Source organism: Macrobrachium nipponense, chromosome 4, assembly GCF_015104395.2.
Source record: "Macrobrachium nipponense isolate FS-2020 chromosome 4, ASM1510439v2, whole genome shotgun sequence".
NCBI classification, from domain to species: Eukaryota; Metazoa; Arthropoda; class Malacostraca; order Decapoda; family Palaemonidae; genus Macrobrachium; species Macrobrachium nipponense.
In genome coordinates, this window is record NC_061100.1 from 58,811,858 (window position 1) to 58,836,857 (window position 25,000).

Consider the following 25,000-nt stretch of genomic DNA (forward strand, 5'->3'; position numbering starts at 1 on the left):
TTTAAGGTCCTTCATAAACATCTTACAAATATATGGGTCCAAATGGTACATTCCCAGACTAAGATTTAGGTTGTTTTCATTAGTGATTTGTATAATTACCGATTCCAGTAAATTTCTTGAAACATAATCATTAGATCTAGCAATTACCGAGGTATCACCCCAACTAATACAATGAGATTTTTAACTCAGATGGATAAACAGTGCATTTGAAGTCTGGGCTGTTCTAACTGAATACATATGCTGCTTTATACGTACACATAAATTTTTACTTGACTGACCAACGTAAAACGATGGGCAATCCTTATAAGGAATTTTGTAAATGATGTTGTTATTTGTTACGGGACTATTCTTAATTAGCATTTCTTTAATGGTATTGTTATAAGAGAACACTATATTAACATTAAACGATTTGAATATTGATTTTATGGTTTCAAATCCACGAAAATAAGGTAAGCTAAGTACATTTTTAGGCATTTCTTTTTCATTAATAGCAACACTATAAAACTTTTTGTGAGCTTTTTGATAACATAAATCAATTAAATGAGGTGGGTAGCAGAGATCGTTTCCTATCTTTTTTATGTATTCTATTTCTTGGTCCAGATATTGTGGACTCGTGATATGCAAAGTGCGTAGGAACATAGAAGAAAAAATTGAAATTTTAATATTAAGATGGTGGCCAGAATAAAAATGTACATATGTTATATTATTTGTGGGTTTTCTATAAATACTGAATTTGCATTGGAAAGATTCTCTATGTATTAATACATCTAGGAAAGGGATGACATTGTTATTTTCAATTTCAACAGTGAATTTTATGGATGGCACTAAATTATTCAATTTAGACAGTAAATCATTTACATCGATACCACCAGGTAAGACTACTAAGATATCATCGACATATCGGTACCATTTGAAGGGGATAAGTGTGATATTCGGGAGGTGTTGTCTCTCAAAAAATTCCATATATAAGTTTGAAAGGAGAGGTGATAAAGGGTTACCCATGGCCATACCAAATATTTGTTGGTAATATTCTCCATTAAAAATAAATCTGCAATCACAAATACATAACTTAATTAAGGAAATTATGTGACTAACAGACATAGGCAATTCATGCAGTACAAGTTCATTACTTAAATATTCTAGCACAGAGTCAATAGGGACTTTTGTAAACAAAGAACATACATCAAAACTGACAAAAATATCGCTAGGGTTTAGTACAATGTTATTTAATTTTTCCACAAGATCAAGAGAATTCCGGATGTGTGAATTAGATACAGTTCCTAGTAGCGGGGATAACAGTTTAGTAAGATATTTAGATAGTTTATAAGCAATTGATCCTACAGTACTAATAATTGGTCGCATAGGTTTGTTTTCCTTATGAGTTTTGACTAGGCCATATAAATGAGGTAATGAGGGACACTTTACAGTTAACTTACACAAAAGTTCTTTTTTATCTTTAAGAATTTGTTTGATATTGATATTAAAGTTTTTTATTACTTGGTCCAACGGATTTTTTGCGAGTTTTTTGTAAGTTATTTCATCCTCTAGTAAAGTATGCATGCGTGATATGTAGTCAGTTTTGTCAAGAACCACTAAACTATTGGATTTATCAGCCTTGGTAATGTGTAAGCTATTATTATTTTTCAATTCCTTTAAACTTTTTCTGTAGCGAGCGGTAATTATACAAATCACTAATAAACACCACCTAAATCTTAGTCTGGGAATGTACCATTTGGACCCATATATTTGTAAGATGTTTATGAAGGACCTTAAAATAAATGAACAACTAATAAATTAGTCCCACATGTATATAGTTATTATTTCTTTCTCTCTCTCTCTCTCTCTCTCTCTCTCTCTTTCTCTGGTTCGATATTCTCTCTCCCTCTTTCTCTTGCTCGATATATATATATTTATATTTTCTTTCGTCTTTTCATTAATAATAATTTTTTTGGGAGAATTTGTGTAAAAATTCATGATATTAAATTGTATATGCTCCCGTGTTTTTTCAAAATGTACTGTTTTCTGGAAGAATCACTTGTTTACTGCGTGTATCCTTCAAGGTGTGGCTACCCTCAGGCGGCTCCTCCTTTCTGTAGAGGAAAAATCGCCCTTATTGCTAATCTTGTAGTGTCAGTTTGTATATTAAACCTTCTTTTGACTATGTTGTTATCTGTAAAATCAGTTTGCCTCAGTAAAGAGTCCGAACAAGACCGAAAGTACTTGGCTATCTTGCTTTTTCATTTTTTTCCTTCGTGGCAAAAACCTTTATATATATATATATATTATATATATATATATATATATATATATATATATATATATATATATATATATATATATATATATATATATATATATATGATCATATCACATTACCATGATTCATATACATACATCGAGCTACAAATATCCTTTAATATCTAATTCGCTCTACCTCGGAATAAATATATTTTCATATATTTTTAACCGAAGGGGAATTTTTTAGCCGATAAGAGACTTGTTGGCTCAGGGGCGTGAACCATCGAAACCTACAAATCCAGGACGCACAGTGAAGCCTTAGACCACAATGCCACTGCAAGAGGCTATGAGTTTATGCCGCCTCTCACCTACAAATACCTGTCGCTCTCAGGTATTCGTTGCTTGGAGACTGCATCAACCCACCTCGACCTCGGTATAGTGCTTTTGTCCGGACGTAGCCATTATATGAGTCATATTACATTACCGTGATTCATATACATACATTGAGCTACAAATGTCCTTTAACATCTAATTAGCTCTACCTCGGAATTAATATATTTTCATATATGTTTAACCGAAGGGGAATTTTTTAGTTGATAAGAGTTTTGTCGGCTCACGGGCGCGAATTAGATTTTAAGGACATTTGTAGCTTGATGTATGTATATGAATCACGGTAATGTGATATGACTCATATAAAGGCTACGTGCGGACAAAAGCACTACAACGTTACTGAGGTCGAGGTGGGCTGATGCAGTCTCCAAACAACGAATACCTGAGAACGACAGGTATTTGTAGGTGAGAGGCAGCATAAACTTATAGCCTCTTGCAGTGCTGGTGTGGTCTAAGGCTTCACTGTGCATCCTGGATTTGTAGGTGTCGATGGTTCGCGCCCGTGAGCTGACAAATCTCTGATCGACTAAAAAATTCCCCTTCGGTTAAACATATATGAAAATACATTAATTCCGAGGTAGAGCGAATTAGATATTAAAGGATACTTGTAGCTCGATGTATGTATATGAATCACGGTAATGTGATATGACTCATATAATGGCTGCGTGTGGACAAAAGTACTATAACGTTACTGAGGTAGTGGGGGTTGATGCAGTCTCCAAACAACAAATACCTGAGACCGACAGGTATTTGTAGGTGAGAGGCAGCATAAATTTATAGCCTCTTGCGGTGGCGGTGTGGTCTAAGGCTTCACTGTGCGTCCTGGATTTGTGGGTGTCGATGGTTTGCGCCCGTGAGCCAACAAATCTCTTATCAACTAAAAAATTCCCCTTCGGTTAAACATATATGAAAATATATTAATTCCGAGGTAGAGCGAATTAGATATTAAAGAACATTAGTAACCTCTTATGAGATCTTTACCAGGACATAATCCAGTCGTGATAGAATGCACTGGGAAAGTAGAAAGTGAATTAAAATGAAAAGTGAACTCTTTTTCAGACGAAAGTACAGAAATTAATAGTTAATAGGCACCTAACCTAAACCGTTTGTACTAAGGAACGGGAGGCAGAGAAGAACCAAAGATTCTATAGGGGAGTGTCGAAAGTGTGGCGATTATAAAATTCTCCACAAGTGACAGTGACTCTAAAGCTATTAACATAAGTTCAAGTATCGACTTATAAGTAAAAGTGCTCTAAAGATAGACTCGGTACGATCACTGCAAGCATAGAAGTCCTAAGTGCTTTTGAAGTAGACTTGGTTCAATCACCGCAAGCCTTTAAGTCACGAGTGACTCTTTTAAGCCCTTTTAAGATAAATCCATAAAACAATTCTCGGTGGACTAACCCAAAGTTAAGGTGGAAATTTATAACCATTTAAGGAAATAATAAATGTATTTTAGTAAATCATGAGTTTATTTGTCACCTGCCTTTGAAATAGATATGGTGGTTGATGCAAATACTGTGTAAGAGAGTGGGGAGATATCTTCATCTATGTACGTAATCAATGCAAGCGAATTGTTCCTGTTGAAGTGCAAAAGTCACGCTACGAAGCCTCCTACGACAGAAGAATACTCCTTCCCACATCAGTATTTATGGTGGCAGCGGGGGGATACTCCTTGATTGCCTTAATCTTTAGGTCATTTACCTCAACACCTCTTTCGTTTAAGGTGTGTCCCAGGTAATCTATTTTCCTTTCAAGGAAGTTACACTTTTTTAACTTTAGCTTGAAGTTTGCCTTCCTCAGTCTCCTTAGGACCTTTCTTACTAGATTGATATGTTCTTCAATGGTATCTGTTGCTATTACCAAATCGTCGATATAGCAATGCACATCCTTGCCTAATAAGTCACCTAGAATTTTATCCATCAAGCTAACAAAAGTTACTGGAGTTGATTTCAGACTAAAGGGCATACTTACGTATTGATATCTACCCTTACTGGTGGAAAAAACTGTTAAAGGCTTACTCTATTCATCCAAAGGAATCTGTAGAAATCCTTGTAACAGATCAATTGTGGGAAAGTACTTCTTCAATCCAATGGTATTGATGAGATCTCTCATGGACGGCATTGGATATGGATAATTTTCGGTAATCTTGTTGAGTCTTCGAAAATCGACCACTACTCGACAAGTTTTGTCCTTCCTTGGAACAAACAATGGTGGAAAAGACCATGGAGATTTCCATGGTTCATTTATTCCTTGCTTCTTCATTTGTTGTACTTCTCTTTCAATTATCTCCTCTATAAGCAGGTATGTAAATTGGCTTTGTGTTCTGTGGGATATCTATCCTATAGGTTATTTCTTCCGTACTTCCAAGAGTGTCTCTTTCTATGGCGACTACATCACTGTATTCACTTAATAAGTCAATGAGTTTCTCTCTAGCAGTCTTCCTCTATATCCTTCAATTGAGTCCAGATTCTTGCTCTTCTCATTTCTGTTTCATGAGTTGAGTTTGTATTCCTCTTTCCACTGGGTACTAGTGTTTCCTTTTCTACTACATGAATGGGGTAATTGTATACTTCTGCTATCCCTAACTCAGTGCGTGGTGATAACTTGGCTTTTCTTCCTCTATTATTTTCAACTTGTAGAGCTATTTTTCATTGTCTAACTTTATGTAAGCTGGAGGTATAATGTATTCCATTTATTTGTGATTCCTCGGTTAGTGTCAGTATTTCCTTCCCTTCGAATAATGGGTTTACTGTGCATTCTGTCCAGGTGCTTTCTCCTGGTTTAAGTCTTAATTCTCTGTCTAGTTTAAAGGAAACATCCTGGTTGGATTCTAAATTATCACTGATCTGTTGTGCATTCGTGTTACACACTTGGTAATTTTCTTTTATCTTATCCTTCCTTAGGATACCTTTCAGTGATGATTTTTCTTGAGTTCTGTTTTTCCTTATCATTTTACATAGCGGTACTCTAAAATTCTTGTGTCCTCTTCTGATTACTAATTACTCTCTAGCTGCTTCGATTGTAATTCCTTGTTTAGCCATAGCTGGATAACCAATCAATAGGTGTGCAAATGCAAAATATATTCCCTTTGCTACTAGAATCCTTTCCTTAAGTGAGACTCTTCCTAACTTAAATGGTAAATCAACTTGTCCTATTAATTCCATTCTGTTAACTTGAACATCTCTGATTTTGCAGTCTATATATAGATATTTAACGTGTATATATATATATTAATATTACTTATAATATATATTATATATAATATATATTACAATTATTATATAATAATATATATAATATACTGTATATATATATATATATATATATATATATATATATATATATATATATATATATATATATATATATATATATATATATGATATATATATATACGTATATATATCACTCATACATGTAGCGGGATGAATGAAAGGAATTATGAATGAAATGCTGAATGACTGATGTTTACAAACACTTATTGAGAATAGTACCTCTCTACAAGAAAAACGCACTTTCACACAATCACTGGGTTTGAGGAAGTGACAAATATTGGGAGCTGTCTCAGGTATTCTTTAATCATTAATTGTCTGAGCTTAATGATATTCATTTTCCTTATCTGGTGTATCTTTCATTGAGGAATGCTCACGTCCTTAGTCGACTATAAATGGTGGCAACGATGCTGAATGCAGAATATTATATCTCATCTAAAATAGTCATTATCTAAAAAGACCTACGTTTGTTGAACGTGAGTATGTATTAACTTTAAAAAATATTTTATGATGCGTTACTTTGCAGGTTCTATGACAGTTGAGGTAAAGCGAGTAAGTATTCACATTAAGTAAATACATACAAACAACAAAAACAACAACAGCATATATACAATTTATTTTCACTTTGAACTCATTCTGCCATTTCGCAAAACTCGCACCACGTCGCCATTTTGAAGAGCAAATTCGCTCATCGCAATTTGCCGAGGGGAAAGAGCGTCTGGGAAAAACACATAAAATAATAACCGGTGCTAGACCTTTACATGTGACGGTGGCGGTATTATGAAAAACAGGAATCTGGGAACCAATCCTTTGCTTTGTTTGGGCGAGAGTTTTATACTGTTGCTCTTTGTTTCTATTCAGTTCATTGATGTCTACAGTGGAAACTGAGAGGTAGACGAAGATAGGGGTCACGAGTCTGCAGTGATGGTGTGAAGGACTGAAAATGATTGCGAGAGAGAGAGAGAGAGAGAGAACTGTAAACTCGAAGTGATCCTTCAGTTAAAAAAGAGGATGAAATTAAACCTACCAAATTTTGAATTTAAGTCTATTCAAATGTTATAATCGTGCCTTATCTTATCTGCCTTTCTTTACATCGTAGTATAATCTAAATTTTTATCGTTATCAATTCTGCATCTACAAATTTTCCGTTTGTTTGAACATTTTATTTCTACAACTGACCTTCTTAATATTGCTATTGATAAAATCGCCAATGCTGAGACCCTCCGGCATTTTGGCTAGAGGTGCCATGCGACCTTGATGAGCGTCCTGGGTCACATCAGGAAGATTGGATTCTTTACCTGAAGAAGGAAAGATGGATTTTATAAGTATTTTTTGTCTTTTGTATGTATAACCATATATAAATAGCTGTGTGAATACGTAAAATATTACGATTATATACATATGCATGTATCTATCAATATATTCGTACTCATACACATATATATGCATACGTGTATTGTACATATAACATACATACATACACACACACACACACACACACACACACACACACACACACACACACACATATATATATATATATATATATATATATATATATGTTATTGTTTCGGACAGATTACCTATCTGACTCCGGTAGTGTTTACTCAGCTAAACTTCCGTAATTTACTACAAGGAGTTCTACAAGAATGCATATAAGAAAAAAATATTACTAAATAATGAAACATGAAAGTTAATAGACTTTACTTCAACTCATGAATACCTGTTTCAACTTATGAAAGTGCTTGGATTAATATATTGATAGTAAATGGCAACTGATGAAGGAATACATATTTCAACTTATAAAACTACTTGTGTCAAAAGCAAATGATAAATGTTGAACACAGCGACAAAAGTTAACATGCAAATACACATTAGATTTAATGTGATATCAGTAATTGATTATGAATAAATTGTTTCTAACCTACTCAATTATTTCTATGTGGCATCCTATAAAAACACTGATGTTCATAGAAAACTCATAATCACATGAGTCTATATAATGGGAAAGTCAATCCACATTAATATGACTGTTTGATTTCTTTATTTAAATATATAAAGCAGAAAGCTTTCGATGACCTGCACAGTCCTCATTGACAGTCTGACTAGAATCACAAAAAATAGCAACATAAAAACTTTGTTTTTGACTTGTTTACAAATAAGTTGTTGTTTGAAGATGGGTAGTTGGCTCTTCCTGTTATCCCTTCATTCTCTAACGGCAAACCAGCTAATCGCCTAGATCTTCTAAATGGCGGTTTGGCTCTTGAATCACTTGGTCGGTTGTCCATTGCAGCTTGGGCACCTGCAACAACCTGCAACAACCGACCAAGCAATTCATGAGCCGAACTGCCATTTAGAAGATCTAGGCGATTAGCTGGTTTGCCGTTATAGAATGAAGGGATAACATGAAGAGCCAACTACCCATCATCAAAAACAACCTATTTGTAAACAAGTCAAAAACAAAGTTTTTATGTAGCTACTTTTTGTGATTCTTGTCAGACTGTCAAGGAGGACCGTGGAAGTCATCGAAAGCTTTTTGCTTTATATATTTAGATAAAGAAATCAAACAGTCATATTAATGTGGTTTGACTTTCCCGTTATATTGACTCATGTGATTATGAGTTTTCTATGAACATCAATGTTTTTATAGGATGCCACATAGAAATAATTGAGTAGGTTAGAAACAATTTATTCATAATCAATTACTGATATCACATTAAGTCTAATGTGTATTTATTTGCATGTTAACTGAAATAAAAATCAGCATCTACCACTGTAGCTGCATATTTCACCACAGATGTATATATATATAAACACACACACACACACACACACACACACACACACATATATAATATATATATATATATATATATATATATATAACACACACACATATATATATATATATATATATATATATATATATATGTATATATATATATATATTTATATTATATCTATATATATACTATATATATATATAATTAATATATATATATTATATTAGTGCCCAGCATCAAATTTAAAGTTGAATGGGAAACAGACAACAAAATTCCCTTTCTTGATGTTTTAATAATCAGAGACACGACAGAATACAAATTTACCATTTACAGAAAACCAACGTTCTCACTTTCATACATTCACTACTTTAGCTATCACGACATTGCTATCAAGATAGGTGTAGCCAGCAACCTGTTCTTAAGAGCCTTACGAATTTGTTCCCCAGATTTCCTGGAGAAAGAATTTGAACTAATTCGTAAGCAACTTTCGTCTTTAAAGTATCCTGACCATATAATGGAGAAAGCAATTCACAAAGCAAACTTAATTTTCTACCGACCCCCTCAAGACAAGACTATAGAGACACCCAACAATAAAATAAAAATTCCTCACCTGGACGAGATTAAGACGGTGACTCAGACCCTCGGAAAATCTAACCCTTTTGCATTTACTTACCCAAACACCTTACCAGATCCCTGATTAACGTCCAACAAAAGACATCCCCCAACGACTCCGGGGTTTACGAAATCCCATGCCAGGACTGTGACCAATCTTACATCGGATTTACAGGAAAATCACTTCCCCAGAGATTAATACAACACAAACGGTCAGTTAGGTATGGACAATAGTACTCAGCTATTTTCAACCATATAAATGAACATAAGCATAGAATAAACTGGAATTTGTCACATATGATTTATAGCAGCAACTGTCGGTACAAGAGTCAAATGATGGAATCGGCCTTAATAAAAGAGAGGCAGGTAATGAACATCTCAAAAGGAGCATGGGATTCAGATGTGATCGACAAGATTTTCATTCAACCAACGCTTAAGAAGATTAAAGGAAGATTATCAGTGGGGATGACCTAAATTGGCTTACCTGTGGATGGATCTCTTGGTATAAATACCACCTTTTCTGTAAACTTTTCTCATTCATATACCTGAAGAGAGAGACAGCAGTCTCTGAAATATAGTATTTTTCTCTCTATATTTTGGTGTTTTATGGGTTCCTTTTATTAGATGGAATTCTGTTGTAACAGAACATTTTTACCAGTCTATATATATATATATATATATATATATATATATATATATATATATATATATATATATATATATATATATATATACATGCATAAACCTGCTTATGCTAATTCACCAAACCTAATGGTTTTAGTGTAATATATATATATATATATATATATATATATATATATATATATATATATATATATATATATATATTTACATAAACCTTCTAATTCACCAAACCTATTAATTTTAGAGTAATATTAGGGTAATATTTATGCAGTTATACAAATAATGTACTTTTTCATAGAATCATTGCTTATTCTAATAAGTTGACCTACCATTTCATAATGTGGACTAGCAGTTAGTTGTACCCAACATTAATTAAATATGGAGGACTACATCACATTTTGTACACATTGGTTTGGCATTTTTCTTACTAACACTACATGTGCACTGAGTTTTATCTTTGACGGCACTGTGATCTGTCCGGTCATAGCTCAAATAGTCATGAGTTTTAACTGGAGTACCACTGCCAGGATTCGTGGTTGGCTTCAATAGAACATTGATATGTGCCTCAAAAAATCAAGTTGCATAACTTTGCTATGAATCTTGCAAAAGAGAAACGATCCAATTACTACAGATGTTTTCAGAAAAATCTAAACATAGGGCGATACTAAATTTTTTTTGTCCTTACACCCTATATTTTCCTTTATATTTCCAAGAGATCAGATCCACTTAATCGTTTGTTATATGTTCATCGCCATTATCTGATGATATTATATTGCTCCCTTTGCTTTTCTTGACCATTGTCTTATTTGGCCATTTACTCATGTATAAAAAAACTTTGTCATTTCTATTATACATCCTTATCGTCGTTCCACTAGCAAATGAGAATATTTTTGCTCTCTTCTTTCAGGAGCTCTGTGTCTCTTCCATCTCTTTTACATATTAGATAAAGGAACATTTCTAACGTTGTCACTACGAATGGTACCAGTAAGCTTGAGATTCAGTTCCCTAAATACCTGTAGTGAATACAGAGTAGCAAAAATGCCTGTTGAATATATCAATGAGTAATAATAGTTCATCAGCCCATTTGGGAAAAGTAATTGGATAATGTGCCTCTGGTTCTGTTTCAGCATGAGCATATTCTTCATAGATAAAATAGGCTTAGTAATGTTTTGTTTCCTCTTAAGCTGAAATTGATCTCCATCACGGTTTACATTGTTTCCAGATATATTTTCTTGTATTATAAAATATTTAAAGAAATAGCTCGTATACTAGCTAAAATTTAACTTAGAACACAGGATTCTACATTCAGAAACAAGCAGGTTAATTTTATAATACAAACTAGCAGTTGCATCCGACATTGCACGGTAAAAACTCAAATCGTAGAACACCCCTAGAGAGTTGAATACACCCAAAGCATACAGTGTACCCAAACCGTAGAACACACCCAGATATCTATTTATCCTAACCTTCTATTAGACAGGAGAAAGAATCATATCTATCTATAGTGCAATATCAAAGAATTCTTATTTATAGGTTTTAAAAATATGTATACAGTATACATATTCTACAGCAAAGTTTTTCACAAATTCACTATAATACGTCTTTGACACAAAACTTGATTGTAAACAACATTTTCAGTTTCACTATCAGAAGCAAGAATGAATAAATTGTTGGATGAACCCACCCTTCAGCAAGCAACATAAAGTTGCCTGTGAGAAAAACATTATGATCTCCACTCCATTCCACAGTACTTAAAAGACTGCCCTTGTGCCTTGTTGAGCGTGATCGAAAATGCAAATCTAACTGGAAATTGCAATCTTTTAAACTTAAAAGGGATATCTATCGGAATAAGTGGTATCCGTTGGATAAAAACTGTTTCGCCCTCTCCCTTTCTTGTATGATAGTTGCTTCAATTGCATCAACTAACATTTTTGTCATTTTATATTTGACCCCTTCTCACTCCCATTCCTATTGGGCCTGAGCATGGACTTAAAGGGCGTTGAGAGTGAGACGTCCCCGCGTGAAGTCAGATTAATCAACAGATATCACAAATTTAACATACGACTAGAATTTGAGAAATATCTAGAAGTGTTCGTGAACTATCGGTGATAAGATTAGTGTGAAAATAGTAGGATAAAGCGTCTTCTAAGTTAGTTTATCAAGTGTAATACTGTAAATCAGAACAAGATGGCAGTAAGTTCCAACTGCGGGAAGAGATGGCGTAATTTAGCTTGCTTGGCGGATTCGCAATACGATGAGGTAGCAGGAAGGGAACTGGCATTTCTCATCTATGAAATCAGCAACAGTCCTAACCAAAAAGATACAAAAGCATTCATAGATATATTAGAAGGATATAATCCTTCAAACTGGAACAAATCTAATGAAAACATCTTGAAAATAATTGAGGAAGTTCCAAATAAAATCCAAGTGGTCAAGAGACTCATAAAGAAAATATACATAAACCAACATATTCCGACAAAGAAAATGAATAAGGTGAATCTCGTGAATATCCTAATTGACGCATTAGGAAAAAGAATGCCAAAAGCATGCAAACTGTGTAAGGTTTGGTATAGCATAGTCAATCCACAAAACCTAATCAGAAAATGTGCTGCATGCAACATTCCGACCCATCCACAGTGTGCTGAGGTGATGCAAGATATGAGAAAAGATACAAGAATTTTTTGTTCAACATGTCATTCATGGATAGACAATGTTATTAAATCAAGATTGAATGTACAAATAGTTGAGGATGAAGAAGAAGAGGAAGAGGAAGAAGAAGAAGAAGAAGAGGAAAACGGAAGAGAAATAAACAAAAATGAAATGACAGAAAAAAATAAGGAAAACAAAGAACAAGATAAAAGTATGGATGCAGAGATACTCATTGATACTACATATGAGGCAATAAAGCAGCATACCTACGAAGAAATAAATTACGATATGGCAACAAAAAAGCAAATCCCGAAGAGGCTCTACCCAGATCTACACAATGACGGGAAAGAGGAAAAAATAGACAAGAAAGACAAAATCTGCAACCTTTTGAAAAGAGGGAATTGCAGATTTGGAGAAAGATGTTACTACAAACATCCTAAGGTATGTCACAACTATGAAATATATGGTAAATGTGCATACCTAGATGGATATGGGGATGATTGCAGAGATCTGCATCCAAAAATATGCAAAAACCTAAAAGAAGGAAAAGGATGTAAGTTCGACAAAAATGCAAATATATGCACCCTGTAGCCATGAATCATAATCAAATAAATAACCAACCAAGTAATAAAATCCAAAATAAGAAAGAAACAAATAAAGAGAGAAATCAAGAATATCAGGTAAAAGAGAAAAGCAAACCACCAATGAGATATGCAGAGATGTCAGCAAAAAAATTTCAATGCATCAGCTCCAAAATTCTACTCAAGGGATAATAACTGTATTTATTATGCAAGAGGATATTGCAGAAACGGAGAAAATTGCAGATTCAGACACAAAATGAATAATTATGATGAAGGAAGATCAAATATTATGGAAAAGTTGGATTTTTTAATGTCAGAATTTCTGGAAATGAAAAAAAAGAACAACATACCAGAACAGGAAAGAGACATGGGAAAATCCTTATTACTACCAATATTAAATGAAGGAGAAAACACGCAAACCATCATAGTGATGAATGCGCAGGGTTTAGTTACGAGTAACTCAAAAAGAAAAATAGAGTACTTAGAAGAACTAACCCAAATTGAAAAGAAAATAGATATAATGAATATAAGTGAAACCTGGTATTCCCAAGAGACTGGGAATGATGATCAAATAAAAGGGTTCCAAACTTATAGATCAGATAGAAAAATAGGAATCAAGGGGGAACCGCAATATATGGGAAAGACAAAAAACAAGGAAAATATACGAGAAATATAGTAACTCAGAATGTGAACTAATAGCGGTAGAATTTGAATCTGAAAAATTAATGAACATAGTAATATATAGACCTCCTAATACTAAAGAGTTTGACTTAATAATTGAAAAATTGGATGATATATGTAGAAATCACAAGGACTGGACTATTCTCCTATCTGGTGACTTCAACTTTCCTTTCGTAGAATGGAAAGAACGAATAGGAGATTGTGGATGTACTTATACATATAAAAAAGAGAGTAATAGTAGTGCAGAAGATAAGAGGCAATTCGAAAAGCTATTAGATATGCTACTAGAATACAACATTCAACAAATAAATCACCTGCCAACAAGAAAGGAAAATACTTTAAGACCTAGTATTTGTGAACGAGATGAATTATGTTAAAGAAATAATAGTTTATAATGCGAGTATTTCAGACCATAATGTCATAGAATTAACAGTTCATTCCAAAGCAAGTGAAAACAGAGATAAGCAAGAAATGAAAAAGTGGGAAGGATATGGAAAATTACAACTTCTACAGTAAATATAAAATGGTCAGAATAAATGAAGAATTAAACAAAGATTGGGATAACATTTTCGTAAGCGATGACATAAGGGTAAATACGGAGATATTATATAAAATATTAGAGAAAATAGTGGGATTAAATATTATACCGAAGAAGAAAAGTAAACATCATTCATGCATACCAAGAGACAGAAGGATCTTGTTCCAGAAAATCAGAAAGTGGAAAAAAGGTCTTACAAAAGAAAAAAAATGCATGGAAAGTTATAGAACTAAAAAGTAAGATAGAAAATGCAGAACAAAAGATTATACAATCAAAAGAAAATGAAAAACGGGAATTGGAAGAAAAAAACCCTATTAAATATCAAGCAAAAACCCCAAACTATTATACTCATATGCGAAGAAGATGAATAAAAGAAGAATAGAAATAGGCCCTCTGAGAATTGAAGGGAGATTAACGAATGAAAAAAAGGAAATTTGCAACATACTGGCAGAACGATATAAGAGAGAATTCACCCCTAGAATAGATAATGAAGATAATGATATAGAAGTAAGGGACGAAAATAGTGAATATTTAGCTGACATAGAAATTAATGAAGCTGATATTGTGCAGGCAATTAATGAAATTAAAAATGGAGCTGCTGCAGGGCCCGATGGAATCCCTGCTATTTTGTTAAAGAAAGTAGTTCATTCTATCGCAAAGCCACTTGCAATATTATTAAGACAAAGTGTTGATACAGGCAAGATTTATGATGAGCACAAATTAGCATATATCACCCCTACTTTCAAAAGTGGATCAAGACTTGAGGCAAGTAATTATAGGCCTGTGAGTCTAACATCACATATTATGAAAGTGTATGAAAGGGTAATGAAGAAAAATATTATGAAACATTTAATAAAAAATAATTTGTTTAATATAGGACAACACGGTTTCGTACCCGGAAAAAGTACACAAACCCAACTGTTAGTCCACCGTGAGAACATATTCAAAAATACGAAAAGTGGAAATGAAACAGATGTGGTTTATCTAGACTTTGCAAAAGCTTTTGACAAAGTAGACCATAATATATTAGCAAAGAAAATTAGAAAACAATATCGTAGATAAAGTAGGAAGATGGTTAAAAGAATTTTTACACAACAGAAAACAGATAGTTATTGCAAACGATGAGAAATCGGATGAAACCAAGGTAATATCCGGTGTGCCACAAGGTACGGTGTTAGCTGCAATACTGTTTGTTATTATGATTGAAGACATAGACAGTAATGTTAAGGATTCGGTAGTGAGTAGTTTCGCTGATGACACAAGAATAAGTAGAGAAATTACTTGTGATGAAGATAGGAACGCTCTACAAAGAGACCTTAACAAAGTATATGATTGGGCAGAGGAAAATAGGATGGTATTTAACTCTGATAAATTTGAATCAATAAATTATGGAGACAGAGAAGGAAAGCTATATGCATATAGGGGACCTAATAATGAGACAATCACAAATAAGGAAGCAGTTAAAGACCTTGGTGTGATGATGAATAGGAACATGTTATGCAATGATCAAATAGCAATTCTTTTGGCAAAATGTAAAGCAAAAATGGGAATGTTGTTACGTCGCTTCAAAACAAGAAAAGCTGAACACATGATTATGCTTTATAAAACATATGTTCGTAGTCCACTTGAATATTGCAATATGATATGGTACCCACACTATCAAAAGGATATTGCACAAATAAAGAGTGTACAAAGGTCCTTTACAGCTAGAATAGAAGAAGTTAAGGACCTTGACTACTGGGAAAGACTACAATCATTAAAATTATATAGTCTAGAGAGGAGAAGAGAACGCTACATGATAATTCAGGCATGGAAACAGATAGAAGGAATAACAGAAAATATCATGGAACTAAAAATATCAGAAAGAGCAAGCAGAGGTAGATTAATAGTGCCCAAAACAATACCAGGAAAAATATGGAAAGCACACAGGACATTAATCCACTACGCACCAGCATCGATAATGCAGCGTCTATTCAATGCGTTGCCAGCTCATCTGAGGAATATATCAGGAGTGAGCGTAGATGTGTTTAAGAATAAGCTCGACAAATATCTAAACTGCATCCCAGACCATCCAAGATTGGAAGATGCAAAATATACCGGAAGATGTACTAGCAACTCTCTGGTAGACATTAGAGGTGCCTCACACTGAGGGACCTGGGGCAACCCGAACGAACTGTAAGGTCTGTAAGGTAAGATCTCAGTGACCTCAAAAACTATGGATTAGACACTAATATCTGTCGTTTTCGGTTATATTTACATGTCACCCCTTCTCACCCCCACCCTCTCTGTATACCGAAATGAAGTATGATAAACCCATGAAGTTTCTTTAGTTACTAAGTCTACAGGCAGAACCGTCCACTTTGGTACCCTTTTGTGCTAGTGATATCTTTCCCCCACAGTATTCTTTTCCAGATAGCAAGTTACATGTATACCCAGTTTGGTTGAAATTGCTTAACCATTTCAGAGTTATTCTGGAACATACACACACATATACATACATCCATTTATATATGTGTATATAGATAAATACTGCAAAATAAAGGGCATAAAATAAAGGGCAGAAATATGCAAAGTTAATACTGGCGAGTTTCACGAACTACAAGGGTCTATATGAGAATTTCTGTTGGTATATTCAACAGATTTGCTCCCAGCAACGTAATATTTTCCCCATCAACATGAAAATAATATATTTAATTAAAATGCAAGAAATAAGAAAAAAATTACTTTGAAACTATAAACAAGAACCAAACTTGTAAGATAAAAGCAGCATATGTGATCATAATTATTATTTGTAATGCATAATGCCAATTCTAATAGGCAGTTCATCTCCATGATGCCCATTTCAGTGTGCAGCCATTTTCAAACAAGCATAGATATGTGCATAAAAAATGTTAAGTCTTTCCTGGTGTTACAGATGAACAATTAAGCCTTTACCTATATAAATTAGCACTGGAACGCATACAAATAACAGTAACGCTCGATACATAACATTGTATCTACAACTTTCAAGACATCTCGTAGAAATCCTAAAAATAGTTTTCTCCTACATACATGGTGTGTTTACATCAGGTAGGAGAAGTTGGGTATGGAAATACGAAATTCATTGGTTCTATTTTTATAAAGTATCAAAGAATATTGGATATGGGGTTTTAATGATAAGCTTCAGTATCATGGGATCTTTAAAAAATCACTTACTGTTATCATTTAAATGGGCAAAATGCGCTCCGGTTTCTAACCAGCTGCGTGGATCATACGCTTCACTTACTTTTGGTGTAGTTCTTTTGTTTTCTGACACGTCTGGTAATCATGGCAATGGCTTATAACGTTATTAGACGTATTATAGACGAAAATTAATGCATTGCATCTTTAATCTTACCGTCCCGTTCTGCTTTTTTATGTTCCGAATCACTCATTTGGATATGTTGAGATTTGCATAAACTATCCTTTCCGCAGTTGCCACTATCTTCATGACTTTGCTGCTTGAAACGAAAATATCCTTTGACGTGTGACTTCACATCCAAGATGAGTCTGAAGGTTGCATTCATTGAAGTCGGTGACGTTTCCCTATCTTACCTTGAAGCTGATCCTTTCAGGTTAAATATATAAATATTGTCGTCCATAAAGGAGATTGTTGTTTTTGGTCAGTCGACTTCATTAAAGTTGCACGATCGAATATAGTGATCATGCAGTAATGCGTAAAGACAAGAAACATTTGGTCATTGTATTTTGTTTAAGCCGTTTGCATTACAAATGGTGTATTAAGATGAGTATGCCATTTTTGGAGATTTTCCTTCTTTTGCTCAATGTAAGAGTGTCTTCTTGAAGTAAAAGTTCAGTGTTTTGTGTCTAGTATTAGAGTATGAATAGTAACATACGTAGGGAAGGGAATAAATGAATATTTAAATACTTCTATAGTATTACTAGGAATTGTGATAAGCAAGCCTTCATTAGTAAGGGTAGCTTTAAGGAAAGGGTAGAATGAGTGAGTTAGTTCAACAGGAAAAATAGGAAACTTTTTAAACTCCAGTTTCGCTTCCATCTTTTATTTCCTTCAAGTTTTTCAAAGGCAACTGGAATCTGCATGTAAACACAGCTAGTATCTTCAATACTTGTACTTTCACCTTGTAGATTACCGGAAGCTGATTTGATTCCATAATTTTATTCATGGTTATTAGTTAGCTGATCCTAAATATTCCCACATCAGTTAAAGGAAAAGTATTCTGAAGATGGTGTGCCCTGAACGCCAGAATTTTTGCTACAAAACCGACTGATTAATCGATTAGAGTAAGTAATGCGACAGCGTAAAAAACTTATTTACTGTTAATTCAACCAATCAAGATAAACCCAGCAATAAAGAAATAAAGTATTTATAGTATTAATAGACAATAAATAATAACAAGGTAATTTACTGAGATCTAATTTTTGTTGTTCTTAGATTGTATTTAATTTTATCATAAAGTCTTCTTGGTTGCATTTACTAATTTCGTATGCACCAGTAGCTTCTTGAATTCTCTTAAATACTTCTTAATGCATCCAAAATTCTTCTAATGAATCTGCACATGTAGAAGATCTGAATTACTCTATATTGGTCTGTAAACCTTGCTCCAAGCTTATAATTGATTCTACTTCTCACTTCTGTATTTATGTATACTTCACCTCAAATCTTATAATCTGTTGGCTTTAATCAGTCTCGACGCCTTCTGAGCTTCCTTCAGGTTCTTATTTAATTCTTTATGTATCACTTTAAAGTTGTGCATTCGTATTTTCATGATATCATCTAAGTAATTAGGCTGGATTGGCTTGAACTTGTGTGATAGCTTTCATTTAATGAAACTTTTACTAAAGATAAGTCGATATCCCATTTTAGATCTTGTCCAACTGTATGTCTCATAGTGTCTAATACAGCAGTTCCCAAACTTTATCTGGTCGTTACCCACTTTTCATAAAGGATACTTGTCTATAGCCCACCGCCCATGACTACAGTGACGTCTACAGTCCTACACTCATTAGGTCCATGTAAAAAATCATTTTAGCAAATCCTGTAATTTTATTGATTACATGCATTTGTTATTTTTTCTTTTGTGAAGTGTGACATTATTGTTTGCCTTCGCTGAATATCATATCATTGAAATGGTATTAAAGAAATAATATAGGGCACACAAGGTGATCAGTGATGTAACTGTGAGTCTGTGGTTAACTCTGAATAATGTGTATATCCTTGGCCTTACTGACTGATTCTCAAGACTCAAGGTCAGGTTATCATACAGAATCCAAAGTTCAGGAACCTTAGAATTATGTTCAGACGAAATTAATTTCTACTGCAATGTGTGTCAATGTCTTGCTTTATGTCGAGAATACATAATCAGAAAAACGGGTAACAACACAGACAAAGTGATGTATTACTCATGCGTTTGACAAAAAGGCATTGCACAAACCTGTACTGAACCTGTAAGTTGTCTCAACTGGCTGCCTACCCACTAAACTCCTTTGGTTTTATACATACGTATCCTCAGATTATGGCCCCCTGCATTCTGGTACATGCCCCCCAGTCTGGGAACCACTTGTCTAATACTTTTCTGTTATTCCTTTCCAGTCCATTACATGTAGGATGAGAGGGTTATATGTTAGCCTTCTCTACCTTGTATGTATTACAAATTTCTTGAATTATAGCATTATTATCTGAGATTATCCGCTGTGGAGCAGAATAACGGCAAAATACATCATCAAATAGATAAAGCAACAGCACAGCCTCTACCGCTCTTACTAGTTAATGGTACCAACTCATATCTGGAAGTGCATCAATACATACTAGTATGTTCTTTTCTCTCCTATCCCTGTTGTTTGTAGATTTGTGATTGAATCTATTGCTACTTTCTCAAATGGAGTCTGTGGGATAGGATATTTTCCCTAGGGTACCTCCTTATCTGCTTTTTCCTTGTAACTGTTGCATATACAACTGTTTATATATCTATTGACATTCTTAAGGGGCTCTTTTCAGCGAGAATGTTCCTTGATCCGTCTAGCTGTTTTCATCTCGACTTGGGTGAGCTCTTACTGGGTTATCATGCATGATTCCAACAAGTTAGCTTTGTAAAGGCTCTGGCACTACTAATGCTCCAGGTTAGCAAACACAATACTCCATTTATAATTCTTAATTCATCCATTGGGTATCCAATCTTCTTACATAATACTTTTTCTAGCTGCAGTACTAGTGGTATATCATTTTCAAGTCTTCATGTTGTCTTTGTTCTTTCACTAAATATGGCCTTGATAGTTCCTCTGTATATTGCATCACATATATTCCATTCATGGCTTCAATAAATTATATTCTTTATTAATCAGGCTCATATTGTCATCTTGAGGAACATCTCGATAATGCATGCAACCTTATTTGCCTCATCCGGTACATCCTTTAATTCTATTCCATAATCTTTGTCAGTCATGAATCACCTTGCTTGGTGCCCAGAGAAATGTGGATTTTTCAACATTTCTATGACAGCTGTTATTGTGCGGCCAAAGACAATATACCAGAAGTGCTTCAAGGAGTCTATAACAGATAAGGATTCTTTATCTGTTACTGAGTAGTTAACTTCTTTAGGGTTCAGTTTTCTACTGCTGTAAAGACGATAATTGTTACCTGTTCTCTGCATAAGGCATGCTCCTAATGCAGTAGAACGTACATCTGTTGCTAAGAGGAATTCCTTAGTGAAATCTGGAAAGGACAAGATGGGAGGGTTTGATAACATCTCTTTCACTGCCTAAATGCTACATATTGGTATACATTTCATTCAAATTCCACATCCTCCTTTTAGAGATTTGTTAATGGAGCAGGTATGGATACAAAGTTCTTGATGAGTTTACTATAGAAACCTGCTAATCCTAGAAATGATTTCACATCCTTATTACACTTAGACCTGATATACTCCTTAATGGCCTTCACTTTTGAATGGTTTGCTTCAAAACCTCTTTTACATAGGGTGTGTTCTAATTTTAATTCATATTTGCTTTCGTAAGTCTCTTCAAGACTTCTCGGACAAGTCTTATATGTTCCTCTATACTGTTGGTGGATATTATTAAATAATCAATGTAACAGTGGAGGACGCCTTTCCCCAGTACTCCATCCAACACAAAGTCCATTAGTTAGTCAGAAGTTGCTGGGCTAGACTTAAGACCAAAGGTCATACTTATATATTGATATCTACCATTGTTAGTGGAAAAATCAGTTATTCTTTACTTTATTCCTCTATGGAAATTTATAAGAATTCATGGAGTAGATCTCATGGTTAGCATTGGATAAGGATCTGTTACTGCGAACCTTTTTATTTTCCGAAAGTCTAACACTACTCTGCAAGACTTATCCTTCTTAGGCGCCAACAAAAGAGGGAAAGAACAAGGTGATTTAGTAGGTTCAATTATACCTTTATTTTTCCTTTTCTGAACTTCCCTTTCAATTCCCTTTCTTTGGCGAGTGAGCCACCCTATAAGCAGGAATAGAAGGGGTTAAGTGTTAGGAGGTATGTAAATCCGATGTGAAATGGTATCTGTACTCCATAAAGTATCCCCTTCTATGCCTTCCTTTGCATACTTATCTTCTATCTCCTTCAGATGATCACATATTTCTATTTTAAATATAGGCTCACTTGGGATTTACTTCTCCACGACTTGAAAGTGTTGTTAATTCCTTCCCTTCGAATATAGGATTTCCATTACAGTCTATCTAAATACTTTCTCCTGGTTTGAATCTCAGATCTCTTCCTAGTTTCAAATATGTCTCTTGATTAGATTCCATATATATGTTAATGTGCAGGAGACTCGTACAAATTAACTGATAATATCTTTCTGACTCTTTCTTTCTTCAGGTTGCCATCTAATATTGGTTGCCATTGGGCCTTATTCACTCTAGGTAATCTACAGATGGGAATTCTGGAAGTCAGACTATCCTTTCTCACAATAAACTTGTGATTCCTTATCTGGTCTTAGCTGGATAACCAAACAATAACTGAGCAAACATATTTACTCCCACAATCATGACCTTTGTCTTTGGTAAGATGTTTCCAATTTGAAATGAGAATCAATTTGTTTCAGCATTCTTATGTTGTTTCCATGAATAGCTGTCATTCTGTAGTCTACCACAGACTTTAAATTTATGTGAGAGAAATATTCCATGTAAACTTTATGAACCATAATATTCTTTGGGGATCCTGTATCAAAGAATGCTGCTATGGGTTTACTCAATCCAGTATGAGCGGGAAATATGGGCCTATTATCAGATTCATACCTTATATGTTTTTCATAAACATTGATTATTTGAGAGTTTATCTTTGAGGGTTTCAATATTTCTTCTTTCCCTTTTTCAACTAGGTAGGCATATCTATTGTCATGGTCTGGGGAAAATTGACTGAAGGATTAGGCAATGAATAGTTAGTTGTCTGGTCTTGATTATATACCAGGTTCACTGCAGCGATTGAGTTCGCATTTTTGTTTCTTCTGGACTCGAGAGACTGATTACGATTTATCTCTCTTTATGATGATGATCTGTGCCTTATTCTATCTTTGCAATCATGGAAACTGTCCCGTTTTTTTGTAATACGGAAGTTAAAGCAAATAATACCAGAATATTTTCCCTACTGAAATGCTTTGGCTTCTCTATGCTGACTCCTGGTGGGCGTCCTGTATAGGGTTTGTCTGCTATCTACCTTTCTTTCTTGACCTATGGTAGACTGCTGGTTTATATGTGTCAATTATTCCTTCCTTGTTTCTTCGTACAATCTTCCTATATCAAGGACATTATCCATCATCTTTTACAAGTGATCCATGTTGAATGGTAATGTTCCCAATAACATTGACAGCCTGATGAGGTTTATGCAGCATTTACTGCAATTACTTGTTGACGTGATACATCTCTAGATGTCCAAGATGAGGTAGGAATGAAAACTGCCCATTCACCGAGCCAATTGTATATCTGTGGACTCATTTTGATGTAATTTCTGTTGTCTGTTTCCCAAGTCTACATCAATTTTGCCATACTCGTTTTTGGATCTGCCTCTCCTACAGTTAAATAAATTCTCCTGAAGTATTCTTTTCCTGCTTACCATGTCTCAACCCTACGATAGGTTTCGGAATGGACGTATGAACCTAAATCTCCTGAAGATAGGTCGAAAAATTTCTTCATCTCATTCGTTCAGTTTGTTGTCGTCGTTCCTTGTTAACGACTTTAAATGAGCGTCACCCTGTTCGAGCTAGGTCTCTAAATTACAGGCATCTCCACCATCTTTCCTCCCACAAAATTTAATCATGCTATGCTGAATTTGATTTATCCTATGTGTGACCACAGTATTTTGAGTGTTATCTGTCACAGTCAGCTTAAAGGCTTGGCTCCTTGTAACCAATAGGTTTAAAGCACCTAATCTTCAGGTATTACGTCTCGAAATGAAATAATTCCAAATAGAATGTAGCAAATTAGTCGATCCAATTTTGTCGGGAAACATCGAAAGAAAAGTTGTTACCAAAAAGAACATATAAAAATCAATTAGAATTGAGAAATAAAAATCCTTATTACCTAGGAAACAAAATCAATTTTTAAGATAATATGCGAGGAAACAACAAAAAATAAGATAAACTTTGATATCACAAATGAAATTCACCACAGCTAGTTACATGAATAGTTAGTAATGTTCAACAAGCAGGAGTTTATAGTTATAGAAAAGAAAATATCAGTTTGTGATTTTCCAACTAATTTTGGTGAAATAAATTTGTTCCATAAGTAACAGCAAAGTTTGGTGTTGATCTTGACTTAATTAATAAATATTTGGAGGTGTGTAATTGTGCGTATGTATTCGTGTGTACCTGCCTTCACGCATAGTACGTATATAATCTTACTTTTATCGAGTTGAACTGATTCTCAACTACGGTTGGCTCTTGCATAGAGTACGTCTTTCTTTCCTGGTGTTCAAAGCACCTTTTTTTTATTTAGAATTCTTAATTCCTTACGTAAGGTTACGTCGTCCTCCTTTCTTGTAACTTGGGCATTTCTTGATCCTGAAAAAATATCCTCAAATTATTGGGACTCTCTCTCTCTCTCTCTCTCTCTCTCTCTCTCTCTCTCTCTCTCTCTCTCTCTCTCTCTCTCTCTCTATTAGTTAGTTCTCGTATCGGCGCGATTCTTTACTAGTGTCGTTACAAGGGAATAATAACTGTTCATAAGCAAAGTTCGAAGTTCATCTTCACGAGTCTGTTCGTTATGATGAAGGCAAACACGTAAATTCTTTTTATTCACGACTTGAAATTGAGTCTCATCATATACGCCTTGAAGCAGGTTTCCCTGGTGTGTCACCAATAAAGTAAACTCACTTCTTATAGTAGAAAGCATCCCACATTGGCACTAAAATTTATACTAACCCTGTTTGTATTATATATATTTATATATTATATATATATATATATATATCATATATAATATATATAATACAAACAGTTAGTATAAATTTTAGTGCCAATGTGGGATGCTTTCTACTATAAGAAGTGAGTTTACTTTATTGGTGGCACACCAGTGAACCTGCTTCAATGGCGGTGTAAGATGAGACTCAATTTCAAGTCGTGAATAAAAAG

General features: G+C 34.2%; 1 protein-coding gene across 1 annotated transcript in view; it reads right to left on the reverse strand.

Annotated features, from left to right (window-relative positions):
- Positions 1-25,000, reverse strand: part of LOC135211373 (neural-cadherin-like) — a 339,986-nt gene that overhangs the window by 81,010 nt on the left and 233,976 nt on the right. The window contains exon 24 of the mRNA XM_064244686.1: positions 7,083-7,201. Within this exon, the coding sequence (XP_064100756.1) occupies positions 7,083-7,201 (119 nt within the window). The remainder of the gene's footprint in view (positions 1-7,082; positions 7,202-25,000) is intronic.